This window comes from Silurus aristotelis (genome assembly GCF_946808225.1).
Source record: "Silurus aristotelis genome assembly, chromosome: 12".
Classification (NCBI taxonomy): domain Eukaryota; kingdom Metazoa; phylum Chordata; class Actinopteri; order Siluriformes; family Siluridae; genus Silurus; species Silurus aristotelis.
In genome coordinates this window covers 917,191-937,810 of record NC_139585.1, presented here as the reverse complement: position 1 = coordinate 937,810, position 20,620 = coordinate 917,191, and the positions used below count along the sequence as shown (strand labels likewise).

Genomic DNA, 20,620 nt, shown 5'->3' with positions numbered 1-20,620 from the left:
TGACTCATGGTTTATAATATTTTGTAGTTTAAGATAAAGTTCAGATTGATTTCTCATGTTTCTAATAAAAGTTGTATTTATTTATATATAAAATGTTTAAAGTTTATGTATTTTTATTGTAGATATTTTTATGTATATATATATATATACAGTGAGGAAAATAAGTATTTGAACACCCTGCTATTTTGCAAGTTCTCCCACTTAGAAATCATGGAGGGTCTGAAATTGTCATCGTAGGTGCATGTCCACTGTGAAAGACATAATCTAAAAAAAAAATCCAGAAATCACAATATATGATTTTTAAACTATTTATTTGTATGATACAGCTGCAAATAAGTATTTGAACACCTGAGAAAGTCAATGTTAATATTTGGTACAGGAGCCTTTGTTTGCAATTACAGAGGTCAAACGTTTCCTGTAGTTTTTCACCAGGTTTGCACACACTGCAGGAGGGATTTTGGCCCACTCCTCCACACAGATCTTCTCTAGATCAGTCAGGTTTTTGGCCTGACGCTGAGAAACACGGAGTTTGAGCTCCCTCCAAAGATTTCTCTATTGGGTTTAGGTCTGGAGACTGGCTAGGCCACGCCAAAACCTTGATATGCTTCTTACAGAGCCACCCCTTGGTTATCCTGGCTGTGTGCTTCGGGTCATTGTCATGTTGGAAGACCCAGCCTCGACCCATCTTCAATGCTCTAACTGAGGGAAGGAGGTTGTTCCCCAAAATCTCGCAATACATGGCCCCGGTCATCCTCTCCTTAATACAGTGCAGTCGCCCTGTTCCATGTGCAGAAAAACACCCCCAATGCATGATGCTAACACCCCCATGCTTCACAGTAGGGATGGTGTTCTTGGGATGGTACTCATCATTCTTCTTCCTTCAAAAACGTTTAGTGGAATTATGACCCAAAAGTTCTATTTTGGTCTCATCTGACCACATAACTTTCTCCCATGACTCCTCTGGATCATCCAAATGGTCATTGGCAAACTTAAGACGTGCCTGGACATGTGCTGGTTTAAGCAGGGGAACCTTCCGTGCCATGCATGATTTCAAACTATGACGTCTTAGTGTATTACCAACAGTAACCTTGGAAACGGTGGTCTCAGCTCTTTTCAGGTCATTGACCAGCTCCTCCCGTGTAGTTCTGGGCTGATTTCTCACCTTTCTTAGGATCATTGAGACCCCAGGAAGTAAGATCTTGCATGGAGCCCCAGTCCGAGGGAGATTGACAGTCATGTTTAGCTTCTTCCATTTTCTAATGATTGCTCCAACAGTGGACCTTTTTTCACCAAGCTGCTTGGCAATTTCCCCGTAGCCCTTTCCAGCCTTGTGGAGGTGTACAATTTTGTCTCTAGTGTCTTTGGACAGCTCTTTGGTCTTGGCCATGTTAGTAGTTGGATTCTTACTGATTGTATGGGGTGGACAGGTGTCTTTATGCAGCTAACGACCTCAAACAGGTGCATCTAATTTAGGATAATAAATGTAGTGGAGGTGGAGATTTTAAAGGCAGACTAACAGGTCTTTGAGGGTCAGAATTCTAGCTGATAGACAGGTGTTCAAATACTTATTTGCAGCTGTATCATACAAATAAATAGTTTAAAAATCATACATTGTGATTTCTGTATTTTTTTTTTTAGATTATGTCTCTTACCATGGACATGCACCTACAATGACAATTTCAGACCCTCCATGATTTCTAAATGGGAGAACTTGCAAAATAGCAGCGTGTTCAAATACTTATTTTCCTCACTGTATATATATAAATTCTCTCTCTTTCTTCTGTAACTTTTTACCTACACTTTTTACTTAATTTATTTTTACTTATACAGTATATATATATAAAGTTAAAAAGGGGGCGTGTCCAACACCATTCAACACTAAACTTCACCTTCACTAACACTATTCAACACCAAACTTCACCTTCACTAACACCATTCAACACCAAACTTCACCTTCAATAACACCATTCAACACTAAACTCCACCTTCACTAACACTATTCAACACTAAACTCCACCTTCACTAACACCATTCAACACCAAACTTCACCTTCACTAACACCATTCAACACCAAACTTCACCTTCACTAACACCATTTAACACTGAACTTCACCTTCACTAACACCATTCAACACTAAACTTCACCTTCACTAACACTATTCAACACTAAACTTCACCTTCACTAACACCATTCAACACCAAACCTCACCTTCACTAACACTATTCAACACCAAACTTCACCTTCAGTAACACCATTCAACACTAAACTTCACCTTCACTAACACCATTCAACACCAAACTTCACCTTCACTAACACCATTCAACACCAAACTTCACCTTCACTAACACCATTCAACACCAAACTTCACCTTCACTAACACTATTTAACACCAAACTTCACCTTCACTAACACCATTCAACACCAAACTTCACCTTCACTAACACCATTCAACACCAAACTTCACCTTCACTAACACCATTCAACACTAAACTTTACCTTCACTAACACCATTCAACACTAAACTTTACCTTCACTAACACCATTCAACACCAAACTTCACCTTCAGTAACACCATTCAACACTAAACTTCACCTTCACTAACACCATTCAACACCAAACTTCACCTTCACTAACACCATTCAACACCAAACTTCACCTTCACTAACACCATTCAACACCAAACTTCACCTTCACTAACACCATTCAACACCAAACTTCACCTTCACTAACACCATTCAACACTAAACTTTACCTTCACTAACACCATTCAACACTAAACTTTACCTTCACTAACACCATTCAACACTAAACTTCACCTTCACTAACACCATTCAACACTAAACTTTACCTTCACTAACACCATTCAACACTAAACTTTACCTTCACTAACACCATTCAACACTAAACTTTACCTTCACTAACACCATTCAACACCAAACTTCACCTTCACTAACACCATTCAACACTAAACTTTACCTTCACTAACACCATTCAACACTAAACTTTACCTTCACTAACACCATTCAACACCAAACTTCACCTTCACTAACACCATTCAACACTAAACTTCACCTTCACTAACACCATTCAACACTAAACTTCACCTTCAATAACACCATTCAACACCAAACTTCACCTTCAATAACACCATTCAACACCAAACTTCACCTTCACTAACACCATTCAACACTAAACTTCACCTTCACTAACACCATTCAACACCAAACTTCACCTTCACTAACACCATTCAACACTAAACTTCACCTTCACTAACACCATTCAACACTAAACTTCACCTTCACTAACACCATTCAACACCAAACTTCACCTTCACTAACACCATTCAACACCAAACTTCACCTTCACTAACACCATTCAACACTAAACTTCACCTTCACTAACACCATTCAACACCAAACTTCACCTTCACTAACACCATTCAACACTAAACTTCACCTTCACTAACACCATTCAACACTAAACTTCACCTTCAATAACACCATTCAACACCAAACTTCACCTTCACTAACACCATTCAACACTAAACTTCACCTTCAATAACACCATTCAACACCAAACTCCACCTTCACTAACACCATTCAACACTAAACTTCACCTTCAATAACACCATTCAACACCAAACTTCACCTTCACTAACACCATTCAACACCAAACTTCACCTTCACTAACACCATTCAACACCAAACTCCACCTTCACTAACACTATTCAACACTAAACTTCACCTTCACTAACACTACACAACACACACCAGTCCAGGAGATCCAACTTCATCCAGAACTTACTTCGGAGAAACACTGTAAATCAGGTGATCCTTGTCACACAGTATCGCCGTGGTTACCAGAAAGTTGCGAGAAACATTTTTGCAACATGTATAAACTAGTATTAGGACACATTTTTTCTGGTTCTTCCACAAACTGTTACCGTAACGATGAAGACACACAAGTGTATGGAAGTCTTATCATGAAATTTTCTTTCATTTGAAATAGGAGACCCAAGGAGACCTGTTCCACCATGAGATGAAGATTCAAGCACACTCCAAAATCTAGTAGAGGAACGGTGGAGGATATTATTCATCAGTTGGAGACTAAATCCAGTTTAGTATTGGTTTTAATTAGAATAGAAATGTGATAATCATGGTGTGCAGATTAAAGCCCAGTATCTTACAGAGCGTACACAGGAAGTGCTTCAGCCGCTATTTTTAAAAGTATATTGCAATGGTTGTGCAATTTATTCTGCGTAATTTCCCAGAAGATCCGAAGGTCTACAAGCTTCATGTAACAGTCATCTATTAGTATTATTAGTATTATCTGTCAGAACAATCACAAAGGCACTCAAACACAGAGACCACTAAGAACATCTAAACACGTTCTCACAGACACATCCAAAATCTAGATCTTATCTGAGAAGTATGAATAGATCTCCTTGTTGGAACACTAACACTAAACTGGACATGTACAGTCTTTTCGAAGCAGGAATTCCATTAAAACGTGGATGAAGGTGTGGGATGTTCCTCACAGGTGTTTTACCTTCTTTTTGGTGTTGCAGTGGCAGCACACGGCCCACAGGTACCGGACGGTCCTCCACAGCAGGATGATGAAGAGGCCACCGAAGAACGTGACCATGGAGGACGCGAGGAAGGCCCACCACATGCGCTGGCCATTGCTGTCACACGGTACTTCAGGAAAAACCGGGATGAACAGGCCGGTTGAACTCCGGCTCGCCATCATGGAGTTTTGGGAGGAGGGCTCGAGCCGAACATCACCATCTTTAGCTGGAAGCATGCGGACCCTGAACGCTCATCGGCCATGTAGACCAGAGCTCAATCACGATTCATGATTATTAGACCATAAACGCCATCAAGATCATGAAGATTAATCCGGGAATTTAACAAATAAACAGGTTTAACATGTTTCTATGAAGAAAGGGAGACGAGAAGTTCGCAGGACAGCTGGAGAAGCAACTCGATCTGGTTTATTAGTCGCAAGAATTTCATCAAGTGAACAACGGATTGGGTTCTGTCTGAACTTTTTAGCCCATGATTATACACCATCAAACAATCTGCTGAAGATCTGAGTTCTGAGCTGAGGTCATTTATTGAGATGATGAGATATCAGCTTAAGCTCCTGGAGTCAATGATACCTGTCATTCATAAACCACAGACACGGAGAGCTTGTGTTGTTCACATGGAGAAGAAGTCGGTGTTCTCCTGGTGTGTTTTCTTCTCATTCCGCTGATATTGAAACTCCTGAGCCTGGTGTCGTTTCCGTTCCTGGGATTAGTTTTCTCCGAAACATCAAAGCCAGCGGCCGATAGGAAATCCGCTTTAGCTCCTCCTCTTTCATCTGTTCCTCTGTGCTGCTTATTCTGGGAGATGTTCACCGTCTCTCAGGTGCACACCGGGAAGGAGAAGGAGGAGGATGATGCTGTCCATCACAAAACAGAAGAGAAAACATCTCCAGCCACACAATTCCGCTCCAAGTCTCTCAAAACATCTCAATTTGACGATTTCGGTCCGAATGAAAGCTTTTGGAAAGGAACAAAAATACGAATTCAGCAGTTCAGACGCACCCGGAACATCTCCGAACCTCTGACACAACCATAGCGAATAAAAACAAACCAGAAGAAATAAAAGGAATGAAGGCAACAGGTCTGGAGAAGCTCTGAGTTGGACGCTGAGCTGAAGCGCTGTTCTCCTCGCTCACGGGAGCGCGCGGGTTCTCGGGAGCGCGCCTCCGTTCCTGTGCTCGAGAGAGAGAGAGAGAGACGGAAAAACGAGAGCGCGCTCACGAAAAACCTGCGCAGTAGCCGTGACGAGGCGGCGTCCCGAATCTGTCTCTCTCACACACACACACACACACACACACAGATACACTCACACACACACATACACACACACAAACACACTCAATAATTCGAGATAAACTGGAGCGACACCATTTTGCGAAAGCGCCAAAAATATGAGCAGGTTGTTTCTCCTGCTGAGGGATCTGATGGGTCTCACTGTAACCCAGCTTCTCCAGTCTCTCCAGTCTCACCAGCTTCTCTAGATCTTCAGTCTCACCAGCTTCTCCAGATCTCCAGTCTTTCCAGCTTCTCCTGTGATCACCCTAACCCTCATTATCTGATTAATGGAACCTGCCTGGTTTCCTGTTGTGTTCTGGTCGTTGATATGAAGTGTTTATAGTGGAGTCTGCTGGAGAAGATGGTCTACAGGTTGATTAATGGTCTACTGATGATTAATAGCAACTTAATCGCACATTTGTATTAGTTCTAAATGTACCTTATACTTTTCATGTGTTTTATTCTCAACAACATGAACAATTACTGATGCTGTGTGTAAATGTGTGTTTATTATTAGTGAAACAAACTGGAGCATGGAGCCTGAAATCCAAATCTAATTGTAAATGTTTAAAAGTAATTGTGGTGTTTTAAATTTCATAAATCATCAGGACACCAAACGGAACTTTTGCTGTGTTTCCACACGGACAGTTTTAATTGGCGGATGTGTTGCATCATGGCGGATTTTGGGCCTCGACGCATCAGTCACATAAATGTTCAGTTATTTAGCTTCAATAAAGAAAAGACGCCGTGAACAAACGTGTCACAACCACATCACAATGGACATTCGGTGGAACCCAGATGAGGATGAGGTTCCCTCTTGAGTCTGGTTCCTCTCAAGGTTTCTTCCTTCTGCATCTCAGGGAGTTTTTCCTTCACCACAGTCTCCACCGACTTGTTCATCAGGGACAAACTTACACTTATAAAGAACATCTTCACTTTAATCATCACATTATCTGTGTAAAGCTGCTCTGAGACAATGTTCATTATTAAAAACGCAACACAAATAAACATGAACTGAATTGAATTGAATTTACAAACACACACCCACATCACAACCACATTTACACACACACAACCACATTTACACACACACACACACAACCACATTTACACACACACACACACACACACACACACACACACATCACAACCACATTTACACACACAAACACCCACATCACAACCGCATTTACACACACACAACCACATTTACACACACACACACAACCACATTTACACACACACACACACACACACACATCACAACCACATTTACACACACAAACACCCACATCACAACCGCATTTACACGCACACACACATACACACACACACACACACACACATCACAACCACATTTACACACACACACACATATCACAACCGCATTTACACACACAAACACCCACATCACAACCACATTTACACACACACACCCACATCACAACCACATTTACACACACACACATACACACCCACATCACAACCACATTTACACACACACACACATCACAACCACATTTACACACACACCCACATCACAACCACATTTACACACACACAACCACATTTACACACACACAACCACATTTACACACACACACACATCACAACCACATTTACACACACAAACACCCACATCACAACCGCATTTACACGCACACACACACACACACACATCACAACCACATTTACACACATACACACACACACACACATCACAACCACATTTACACACACACACACACACACATCACAACCACATTTACACACACACCCACATCACAACCACATTTACACACACACAACCACATTTACACACACACAACCACATTTACACACACACACACATTACAACCACATTTACACACACAAACACCCACATCACAACCGCATTTACACGCACACACACACACACACACACATCACAACCACATTTACACACATACACACACACACATCACAACCACATTTACACACACACACACACACACACATCACAACCACATTTACACACACACCCACATCACAACCACATTTACACACACACAACCACATTTACACACACACAACCACATTTACACACACACACACATCACAACCACATTTACACACACAAACACCCACATCACAACCGCATTTACACGCACACACACACACACACACACACACACATCACAACCACATTTACACACATACACACACACACACATCACAACCACATTTACACACACACACACATATCACAACCGCATTTACACACACAAACACCCACATCACAACCACATTTACACACACACACCCACATCACAACCACATCTACACACACACACACACACACATCACAACCACATTTACACACACACACCCACATCACAACCACATTTACTCACACACACACACACACACACCCACATCACAACCACATTTACACACACCCACATTTACACACACACACACACACACATTTACACACACCCACACCCACATCACAAACACATTTACACACCCACATCACAACCACATTTACACACACACACAAACACCCACATCACAACCTCATTTACACACACACACCCACATCACAACCACATTTACACACACACACACACACACACACACACACACACACACACACACACACACACACACCACAACCACATTTACACACACACACCCACATCACCACCACATTTACACACACACACAAACACCCACATCACAACCTCATTTACACACACACACACACACATCACAACCACATTTACACACACACACAAACACCCACATCACAACCTCATTTACACACACACACCCACATCACAACCACATTTACACACACACACACACACACACACACACACATCACAACCACATTTACACACACACACCCACATCACAACCACATTTACTCACACACACACATCACAACCACATTTACACACACCCACATTTACACCCACACACCCACATCACAAACACATTTACACACCCACATCCACATTTACACACACAACCACATTTGCACAACCACTTTTACAAACACAAACATACACACACACACACACATCACAACCACATTTACACACCCACACCCACGTCACAATCACATTTACACACCCACATCCACATTTACACACACCCCCACCCACATCACAACCACATTTATACACACCCACACCCACATCCACATTTACACACACCCACATCCACATTTACACACACCCACATTTACACACCCACATCACACCCACATTTACACACCCACATCACACCCACATTTACACACCCACATTACAACCACATTTACACAAACCCACACCCACATCACAACCACATTTACACACCCACACCCACATTTACACACCCACATTTACACACACCCACATCACAACCCCATTTACACAAACCCACACCCACATCACAACCACATTTACACACCTACATCACAACCACATTTACACACACACACACACATCACAACCACATTTACACACACACACACACCCACATTACAACCACATTTACACACACACACACATACACACACACACACACACACACACACATCACAACCACATTTACACACACACACCCACATTACAACCACATTTACACACACACACACACACACACACACACACACACACACACACACACACACACACACACACATCACAACCACATTTACACACACACACACACACCCACATTACAACCACATTTACTCACACACACACACACACACACACACCCACATCACACACACACATTTACACACACCCACATCACAAACACATTTACACACCCACATCACAACCACATTTACACACACACCCACATTACAACCACATTTACTCACACACACACACACACACACACACACACACACACACACACACACACACACACACACACACACACATCACAACCACATTTGCACACCCACATCACAACCACATTTACACACACCCACATCCACATTTACACACACACACCCACATTTGCACAACCACTTTTACAAACACAAACATACACAGACACACACACACACACACACACACACACACACACACACACACACACACACACACACACACACACACATCACAACCACATTTACACACCCACACCCACATCACAATCACATTTACACACCCACATCCACATTTACACACACCCACATCACAACCACATTAACACACCCACATCCACATTTACACACACCCACACCCACATCACAACCACATTTACACACCCACATCACAACCACATTTACACACACCCACACCCACATCACAACCACATTTACACACACCCACACCCACATCACAAACACATTTACACACACACACTCATCACAACCACATTTACACATCCACATTTACACACACCCACATCACACCCACATTTACACACCCACATTACAACCACATTTACACAAACCCACACCCACATCACAACCACATTTACACACCCACACCCACATCACACCCACATTTACACACACCCACATCACAACCCCATTTACACACACACACACATACACACACATCACACCCACATTTACACACACCCACACCCACATCACAACCACATTTACACACACACACCCACATTCACATTTACACACACCCACATCACAACCCCATTTATACACACACACCCACACCCACATCACAACCACATTTACACACACACACACACACACACACACACACACACACACACACACACACACACACACATACACACACACAAACCACAACCACATTTACACACAACCACACCCACATCACAACCACATTTACACACACCCACACTCACTTCATGTGGAGTTTGGACACTGGAGCTCCTGGAGTGTTTAAAGGCTTTGGCATGGAGAAGCTGGTGTTGGATCTGTGATGATCACAGATGTTGAGCTATTTTATGAGTTGCTCAGTAGCTCCTAGTTTTATAACCATAATGACTGTATAAGACTGTAGAAAGATCATCAGTCATAATCACACACTCCAGTGCTCATGTTAGTTCTCACTTTTCAGTGTTCTGTAGTGTTTAAAGACTATAATCACACTCTTGATGTCACCCAGATGAGGATGAGGTTCTGCTTTAGAGTCTGGTTCCTCTCAAGGTTTCTTGCTCATAAAGGAGTTTTTAGTTTAACACAGTGATGAATCAGAGATAAACACATCATTCATGTTAATTCTTAAATTCTGTAAAGCTGCTTTGAGACAATGTCTGATGTGAAAAGCGCAATAGAAATGACACCACACTCACACCGTATCACACTGTATTTAAAAAAAAGTGTAAATGATCATTTTTAAATATTTTCCCAGGCCACTGTTATAATATGGATAATAAAAGACAAAGTGTACAGATGTGCAGTAACATTCACTCACTAAAACAGCTGATCACGTGATGGTTTTTTTGTTTCACAGGAGCAGCAGGCTTCACTTTGTATGGACTGAGCGTCCCCTGCTGGACAAGACTGTTATCGCACACAGTCTGGTGGAAAACAGCAGGGCGTTTCATAAACGCTTTAAATACCTAACAAGAAGGACATCATGAGATCTGAGAGAGATACAGAAATAATCACAATACAATGCAATGAGAAAGGATCTGTTTTACATTTTATACAATACAAATTAAATATTTTGTATATATACAATAAATCATCATCAGCAGCAGCATTTTTCTTTCTAATATAATTTCAGTATTTGTCTTTGTTTATCTTCTACACACTCTCACACACACACACACACACACACACACACACACACACACACACACACACACACACACACACACACACACAGATTACTTGAATTAATTTGTCAGCACCAGCAGGTCACAGTCATCACACTGTAATCTGCTCTACAGGGCACAAGAGGAGTTTTAGAAACACGGCGTGTGTACACACACACACACACACACACACACACACACACACACACACACACACACACACACACACACAGTGGAGGAAGTCGTGTTACCATGTATTACAATGTAACAGATGCTAGATATCAACATAAAATATTTGTTATTTATAGACCCCCAGGAGCCCGACTCTGATTTTCTTATAGAATTTGCAGATTTCATCACAAATCCAGCTGCTTCTTTACACTAAGCATTAATTGTTGGTGACTTTAATTCAATTCATTTCATGTTTATTTGTATTGAGCTTTTAACAATGTACATTGTCTCAGAGCAGCTTTACACAGATAATGTGGTGATAAAAATGAATATTATGTTCTTTATAAGTGTAAGTTTTTTCCTGATGAACAAGCCGGTGGAGACTGTGGCAAGGAAAAAGTCCCAGAGATGCATAAGGAAGAAACCTTGAGAGGAACCAGACTCAAGAGGGATGTGGGCTTTATAAGTAATTGGAGCCATTTTGAGGGCAAGGCTGGCCTGTTAGGGCGGGACGGTATCCATCCCACTCGGAAGGTGCTGCTCTCATTTATTGTAGTAGAGGTCATAGTCTCAGAACAGCAATAGTTAACAAGTGACTGTCCAGAGCCAAGGCCAGGGAGCAGACAGACAGGCTAAACTGACCGTCTGCTAGCTGCACAGAGTCGTCACTCAGGACGACCAAGGAGCCCGACTCTGATTTTCTCATAGAATTTGCAGATTTCATCACAAATTTAGCTACTTCTCTACACAAAGCATTAATTATTGGTGACTTTAAAATTGATTTTGATAATCAGGAAGACTCCTTAAGAGCAGCAGTTGTGTCAATTCTTGAGTCAGTAGGAATTAATCAGAATGTTATAGGACCCACTCATAGTGGTGACACACTCTCGATTTGTTGTTAACATTTGGATTAAAAATAAAAAGAATTGTCATAATTCCACAGTCTGAAGCTATTTTAGATCAATACCTCATCTCTTTTAAAATCTGCCTCAGTCATTGCATTTCTACCTCACCACGTTACCGTGTTAAGCGTACTTTCACATCAGCTACAGCAGCGCGTTTTATTAATAATCTTCCAGGAATTACGATATTAATTAGATCTCTGTCAGACCCTGCAGAGCTCGACTGGGCCGCTGAATACCTTGAATCAACGTTCCGTTATACTCTAGATGATGGAGCTCCCCTTAAGACCAAAATAATCAGAGAGAAAAAATTAGCATAGTGGTATAATGATCATACCTTAAAACAGACCACTCGAAAATTAGAACGTAAATGGAGTCAAACAAAATTAAAAGTATTTCATCTCTTAGTGCTGCTGATCAGCATATTTCTCCACCCTCATAGAAAATAAAAGCACTGCACTCACATGCACACCATCAATAGGTAGTAATGATTTCATGAACTTTTTAAATAATAAAGTTGAAAACATCGGGCAAGAAATCCAGAGGATTAATATAATCCAAATATAATCCAAATATTAATATAATTAATTATAATATATAATTAATATAATGCAAACCATTTTATAAATAACCCTGTAGACAGCAGTGTCATTATAACAGACCATCAATTCCAAAGTTTTACTCCTATTGAAAAGAACGACTTCATTTCATTTATTTCCTCATCAAAATCATCAATGTCACGCTGCGAGTTATGGAGGCAAAGCCGGAATCAAAGCAGGCGTGTTTATTAAACAAAACGGCAGAGCCAACACAAAAACACCCGAGAAAGCGGGATAAGCCGGCAAACGGCAGTCTTTAGGAAATATCCACGGTAATGAATGGAGAGAGCGCAGCGACAGAGAAGCGGCGGTAATCTGAGGTGCGTTGGGGAAAGAACCAGCCACCATGGAGAGAACGAGGTGTCCGGGTAGAGAAGGAGCATAGCGGGAGACGCGGAGGATGGGGGAGGACGTCCACCACGGAGACCTGGGGCGGACCGATGACACCCAGGAAGGCAGGGAACGGAGCCTTGTTCACCACGGAGACCTGGACCGGTATGACGACCTCGGTGAGGACCGGAGGCTGAGTGACGACCACCCTGATGCCCTGGAATGGGACAACGTCACTCCGGATGGTCTGGTTAGGAGCCTTTTCTCCCATGGGGACCTGGAAGGGAGAGACAACCCTGGTGACTGCCGGAGGCGGGGTGGAGCAGTTAGCGGGGCTTACCGGCAACGGAGCCCCGTTCTTGTCGAAGACCGGAGGCTGAGTGAAGCCCCTGGTGGGCCTCCAAGGTGGAGCAACCTCCATGGCGGTGAACCGGAACTGGACGGTGCCTTCGGTGCCGACTGGAGGTTGGAGGACGTCCCCGGAGGAGTCGGGAGGCCTGACGTCGCCATCAGAGCGACCTGGAGGACCGTCGTCGCCTTCCGTGAATCTGTGGGGCAAGACGTTGCCGTGGGAGGAGCTCGGGAGCGAGACATCGTTCTCTAAGGAGCTCGGGAGCAAGACGTCGCCTGGAGAGGAGCTCTGGGATGTGGCATCGTCCGGAGAGGGTCTCGGAGGCGTCACTTCGCCTTCTGCAGGACTGTGGGGCGAGCCGTCACCTTCACAGAGACTGTGGGGCGAGCCGTCGCCTTCAGTGGAGCCCGGGGACAGCGGTTCGATGTCCCTTTCGCAGTCCTGGAGCCGAGGTGAGTGCACAGGGAAACCCCTGGGCGAAGGGGTGCTCTTAGGGACCCTTGGGAGCCTGCTGGGCAGCCTGGGAGTGGAGAGAAGCTCGCCTGAAGATCCACGAGCGGAGAGGGGCTCGCCTGGAGATCCACGAGAGGAGAGGGGCTCGCCTGGAGATCCACGAGCGGAGGGGAGCCCGCTTGGAGACCTTGAAGCGGGGGGGGGGGGGGTCCGCTTGGAGACCTTGAAGCGGGGAGAGCTCACGGGGTCGCTCGGAGGCGGAGAGGAGCTCCCTGGGAGAACCTGGAGTGGAGCTGAGCCCTCTTGAGGGACCTGGAGCGAGGAGGGGCTCCCTTGGGGAGCCTGGAGCGGGGCGGAGCTCTCTGGAGGGACCTGGAGCGGGGCGGAGCTCTCTGGAGGAGCCTGGAGCAGAGCCGAGCTCTCTGCAGAGACCAGGAGTGGAGCTGAGCTTTCCGGGAGGTCCTGGGGCGGAGCGGGGCTCTCCTGGAGGTCCTGGGACGGGACCCTGCTGTCATGGAGTTCCTGGGACGCGACTGAGCTCTGCGTATGTGACAGCATGCGTATGTGAGTGTGAGGTTTATATAGGTGGTGTGATAATTAGGAGCGAGGTGCGTCGGGGAATCCAGGGGTATGACAGCCTCCGAAGGGGGAGTTGCAGGGGGATTCCTAACAAACAACCTGCATTCTCGATCCCTCGCCCACAAGTTTCCTCAAACAGAACATTTCAGAAGTAATTGAACCTGCTTAAAAAATAATAAACTCTTCCATTAGCACTGGTTTTGTACCAAAATCCTTTAAACTGCAGTTATCAACCCCTAATTAAGAAACCTCAATCAAATAAAATCAAATCAAATTTTCTAATTTTATTTGTCACATACACATACATACAGAGTACGACATGCAGCTTTTTATGACTGTCCGGCATGAGGGAATAGGATAGGGAGAAAAATAATACAAAGAAAAAGAAGGCAGATAAATAAAGTATAAAAACTATATAAAATATAGGAATATATAAAGATATATATGAGAGAAAAGATGTATATACAAAATATGCTTATGGCAGTAAGCAGTGAAACAGTAAACAATTTAAGGTGGTTTTGTGATTGTCCATAAAGTGACCGTGTGCGGCATGGTGTGGTATAAAGTGTCCGTGTGCGGCATGGTGTGGTTTAAAGTGTCGTAGTGTGAAAGGTGAGATATGTACAGAGAAGAAGTGTGATGATGGAGAGAGTGGGCCAGTTTTTAGATCCTGAGTGTTTCCTGGTTTAAACTCCGATTGGATTGCGGGAAGAAGCTCCTCCTCATTCTCTTTGTGTTCGCTTTCAGGGAACGGAAGTGTTTTCCTGAACACAACAGAGAAAAGAGTCCATTGTTGGGATGGCTACGGTCCTTCATAATCTTCCTAGCTCTGGTCCTGCACCGCATGCTGTAGATGTCCTGCAGGTCAGGGAGCTCAGTGTGGATGGTACGTTCAACTGAACGCACCACCCTCTGGAGGGCTTGCCTGTCCTACATGGTGCTGTTTCCGAACCAGGAAGTGATGCTACACATCAGAACGCTCTCAATTATGCAGGTGTAGAAAGTCTTTAGCACTTGAAAGGGAAGTTTAAGATCCCTTAAGTGTCTCAGATGGTACAGACGCTGCCGGGCCTTCTTCACCAGGGTGTTGGTTTTACAGGACCAAGACAGGTCCTGTGTGATATGAACACCTAGGTACCAGAAACTGTCCACTCTCTCCACTGGGGTCCCGTTGATGTTTAGCGGTTGGTATGACTGCCCCTGCTTCGTGCTGAAGTCCACGATCAACTCCTTAGTCTTGCTGATGTTCAGGAGAAGGTTGTTCTCCTGGCACCATCTCTCCAGGTCTCATCGTTGTTGGAGATCAGGCCCACCACAACAGTGTCATCAGCAAACTTGATGATGGTGGTGGAGTTGAAAGTGGCCACATAGTCATATGTGTACAGTGAGTACAGCAGGGGGTTCAGAACACAACCCTGGGGAGCTCCAGTGCTGAGGATGAGGGTGGATGAAGTGTGTTTGCCCACCCGTACGGCTTGTGGTCTGTCTGTCAGGAAGTTAGAGATCCATTGGCACAGCGGCAGGCTAAGTCCCAGGACCTCCAACTTAGAGGTGAGTGTGAAGGGAATTATCATGCTAAATGCTGAACTGTAGTCCACAAACAGCATCTTTGTATAATTCCTATTTCTTTGGTCCAGGTGGCTCATTGTAGTGTGGAGGAGATGAGCAATGGCGTCCTCTGTAGAACGGTTCTGACGGTACGTGAACTGTAGTGGGTCCAGTGTGTTTGGTAGTGATGCAGTGATAAAGTCTCTTACCAGTCTTTCAAAGCACTTCATCACTACTGAGATCAGGGCTACAGGGTGATAGTCGTTAAGGCAGGCGGGCTGGGGTTTCTTCGGGACAGAAACAATGGTGGACTGTTTGAAACATGAGGGGACAACAGACTGTTCCAGTGAGAGGTTGAATATCTTGGTGAACACCGGTGCTAGCTGGTCAGCGCAGGCTTTCAGAACTCGACCTGTGATGCCATCTGGTCCTGCTGCCTTCCTGGTATTCACTCTCCTGAATGCCCTCCAAGATGGTGAACATGTTTACCTCTCGGCGTGCTCCCTGTCAGCTGTCTAACTACAGTCCAATATAAACCTCCTCTTTATGTCCAAGATTCTAGAAAAGGTTTTAGCACAGCAGTTCTGCTCACATCTACTTATGTATAACATTTTTGAAATGTATCAATACAGCATAGCACAGAGACGGCACTAGTTAAGGTGGTAAATGACCTGCTATTGGCCTCTGATCAGGGTTTTGCCTCAGTGCAGCTTTTGACACCATTGATCATAATCTCCTGCTTGCTAGACTTGAGAACGTTGTTGGAATGAAGGGAACAGCTCTCTCCTGGCTCAGGTCTTATTTGACTGATTGCTATCAGTTTGTTGATGTAAATGGTGAGTTCGCCACACTCTCTGAGGTAAAGTTTGGTGTTCTGCAAGGATATGTCTTAGGGCCACTGCTTTTCTCTTTATATCTGCTGCCTCTGGGTGAAATTATACATAAACATGGTATTCGCTTCCATTGCTATGCTGATGATACACAACTGTATATTTCAGCAAAGCCAGATGAGAGAGATCAGCTTAACAATGTTGAGGAGTGTGTAAAGGACATTAAACAGCGGATGCTTGATAACTTTCTTCTGCTCAACTCAGATAAGACGGAAGTACTTTTACTAGGACCACATGCAGCTAGAAGTAAACTTTCTGATTCTGAAGCATCTCTGGATGGTGTTTCTGTTTCAGTGTGTACAGCAGTCAAAGATCTTGGTGTGAATATTGACCCCAGTCTTTCCTTTGAGGCTCACGTGAATAATATCACCAGGATCTCCTTCTTTCACCTTAGAAATGTTGCTAAAATTAGAAGTTTGATGTCGTTACAGGATGCAGAACAACTAGTTGATGCTTTTGTAACATCTAGATTAGACTACTGTAACGCTTTACTGTCTGGGTGTTGGAGTAAGTGCAGAAATAAGCTTCAGTTAGTTCAGAATGCAGCAGCAAGAGTCCTCACTAGATCTAGAACATATGAGCACATCAGCCCTGTTTTAATCATCTACACTGCTTCCAATTACATCTCACACTGATTATAAAATACTACTACTGACGTATAAAGCACTTAATGCTCTCACGCCGCAGTATCTGAGTGAACTTCTGTACCAGGATGATCCTCCACGCCTACTTAGATCAAAAGGTGCAGGCTATTTGTTGGTACCTCAAATAATGGAGACTTCAGCAGGGGGCAGATGTTTCTCTTATAAACCCCACAGTTATGAAACAACCTTCCGATCAGTGTTTGGGACTCAGACACAGTCTCAGTGTTCAAGTCGAGCCTCAACACAAATTTATTTAGTCAAGCCTTTTATCAGTAGATTTTTTTCTTAGGTAAAGGAGCAGATCTGGAGGGATCATGGATATCGTGTGTTTGGTGAACTGGGATATTTGTATGCTGTCGTCCCCTCACATTCACACGTTCACTCAGGTTCATTGACGGTGTTGTGGTGATATCTCTTATCAAAGAGATCATCATGTCTGTGTTTCCTACTGGTTCTCCCTTTTAGTTATGCTGCTATAGCGAGTCTTGCCGGAGTCCAAACTGCACAGTGACTTTAACTTTCATACAACAATCAGGAGACTTAATAATCCATATCCTTCTCTTCCTGTCACCCTCTCTCTCTCTCTCTCTCTCTCTCTCTCTCTCTGTTCCTGCCTCGCCCCCCTTCGTGGATCTTTCCACTTCGTCCAGGCCTGCAACCCAGATGAGGATGAGGTTCCCTCTTGAGTCTGGTTCCTCTTAAGGTTTCTTCCTTATGCCATCTCGGGGAGTCTTTCCTTCACCACAGTCGTCATCGGCTTGCTTATCAGGGACAAACTTACTTATAAAGCACATATTCACTTTTAATGACCACATTATCTGTGTAAAGCTGCTCTGAGAAAATGTTCATTGTTAAAAGTGCAAAACAAATAAAAATAAATTGAATTTAATTGAGTTAAGATGGTAAATGTCTGTTATTGGCCTCTGATCAGGGTTTTGTCTCTTTACTTGTTTTGCTCGACCTCAGTGCAGCTTTTGACACCATTGATCATCATCTCCTGCTTGCTGGACTTGAGAACATTGTTGGAATAAAGGGAACAGCTCTCTCTTGGCTCAGGTCTTATTTGACTGATCGCTATCAGTTTGTTGATGTAAATGGTGAGTTCTCCACACTCTCTGAGGTAAAGTTTGGTGTTCTGCAAGGATCTGTCTTAGGCCCTCTGCTTTTCTCTTTATATCTGCTGCCTCTGGGTGAAATTATACATAAACATGGTATTCGCTTCCATTGCTATGCTGATGATACACAGCTGTATATTTCAGCAAAGACAGATGAGAGAGATCAGCTTAACAATGTTGAGGAGTGTGTAAAGGACATTAGACAGTGGATGCTTGATAACTTTCTTCTGCTCAACTCAGATAAGATGGAAGTACTTTTACTAGAATTGAGTAAGAATCCAACTACTAACCGCCACTTCCGGTGACGTAGCTGCCTGTGTTTGACTTGTTTGCCGCGAGTTCCGTGTTTGTATTTGTTTGTTTGTGTTTTTCTCTTTTAATAATCCTAAATTGTTTTAATTTGTCTTCCTGACTTGTGCCTGTAGTCAGTTAAACTCGTCTACCACTATATTATTTTGTCTCTCACTTTATCATATTTGTGTACAGTAACTCTGTTCGTGATTATAAGCACTATGCCGGCTGTGTGTCTGACTTTGAGCACAGGTGAGGACTCGTTCGATTTGCAAACGGTGGCGTTGGAGATGGAGGCTTTGGAGAAACAGATTCGCGAGCTGCATGTAAAGCATGCCCGGCTGCGAGAGCGGAAAGCGGCGCTGGAAACATCCCGGGCGGACGCGCACTCGTCCCAGGTAAATCCCGGGTTGAACCGAACGCTTCCAGCACCTCAACTCCGCGCGTTTCTCTGCCCAGACCCAGCGCACCTACAACTCCGGCAAAGGTGCAACATGGACCCTGGATGCGGCAGCGGTGGAAGAGACAAGCCAAGCCCCGGTCGAAGACGTCTCCCCCGCCACCACTACGGGCCTTCGAGATCTCGACCGAGAACCGCTTCGCCCCTCTCCGCGAGACGGAACGCGACACTGTGATTCTCGGAGATTCCATCGTCCGGCATGTCCACGCTACCGGAGACAAAGGTAAGGGGCACACTCGCTGTTTTTCTGGTGCTCGTGTTCTCGATGTCGCTGCGCAGGTACCCGCGATCCTGAAGGAGAACTTCGGAGCGGTTGTTCCTCATGCCGGAACGAACGACACCAGGCTGAGGCAAACGGAGATCTTAAAGAGGGATTTCAGGATCCTGGTGTAGACGGTACGCAGCGCATCGCCCACAACGAGGATCATAGTGTCAGGACCTCTTCCCACTTACCATCCAGGGGCTGAGAAGTTTAGTAGACTTTTAGCTCTAAATGAATGGTTACAGTCATGGTGTTGAGAACATAAACTTCTCTTTGTTAATAAATGGAATTTCTGGGAGCGTCCTAGGTTCTTCCGCCCTGATGGCCTGCACCCCAGCAGAGTTGGCGCAGCAGTGCTATCAGATAACATCTCTAGGATACTTCACACCATCTGACTGATTATTATTAATGCGCG

General features: G+C 44.1%; 2 protein-coding genes across 9 annotated transcripts in view; one reads left to right on the top strand and one right to left on the bottom strand.

Moving 5' to 3' along the window:
• LOC310734943 (calcium-activated potassium channel subunit alpha-1-like) overlaps positions 1 to 5,788 on the bottom strand; it is a 123,737-nt gene extending 117,949 nt beyond the window's left edge. For all 7 annotated transcript variants that reach the window (XM_083557427.1, XM_083557424.1, XM_083557428.1 and 4 more), the window contains exon 1: positions 4,550 to 5,788. In XM_083557427.1, coding sequence (XP_083413553.1) covers positions 4,550 to 4,804 — 255 coding nt within the window. In that variant the 5' untranslated portion in view covers positions 4,805 to 5,788. The remainder of the gene's footprint in view (positions 1 to 4,549) is intronic.
• A 13,714-nt stretch (positions 5,789 to 19,502) lies between these two features.
• LOC310735097 (uncharacterized protein) lies at positions 19,503 to 20,522 on the top strand. Of its 2 annotated transcripts, XM_083557667.1 has the most exons (3): positions 19,504 to 19,881; positions 19,943 to 20,339; positions 20,505 to 20,522. In XM_083557667.1, exons 1-2 carry the CDS (start codon positions 19,817 to 19,819, stop codon positions 20,334 to 20,336), a joined length of 459 nt encoding a protein of 152 aa, XP_083413793.1. In that variant the 5' UTR covers positions 19,504 to 19,816; the 3' UTR covers positions 20,337 to 20,339; positions 20,505 to 20,522. The 2 variants fall into 2 exon arrangements, with proteins under 2 accessions (XP_083413792.1, XP_083413793.1); XM_083557666.1 differs by lacking the exon at positions 20,505 to 20,522 and having other exon boundaries at positions 19,503 to 19,881; positions 19,943 to 20,364.
• Positions 20,523 to 20,620: the final 98 nt, after the last annotated feature.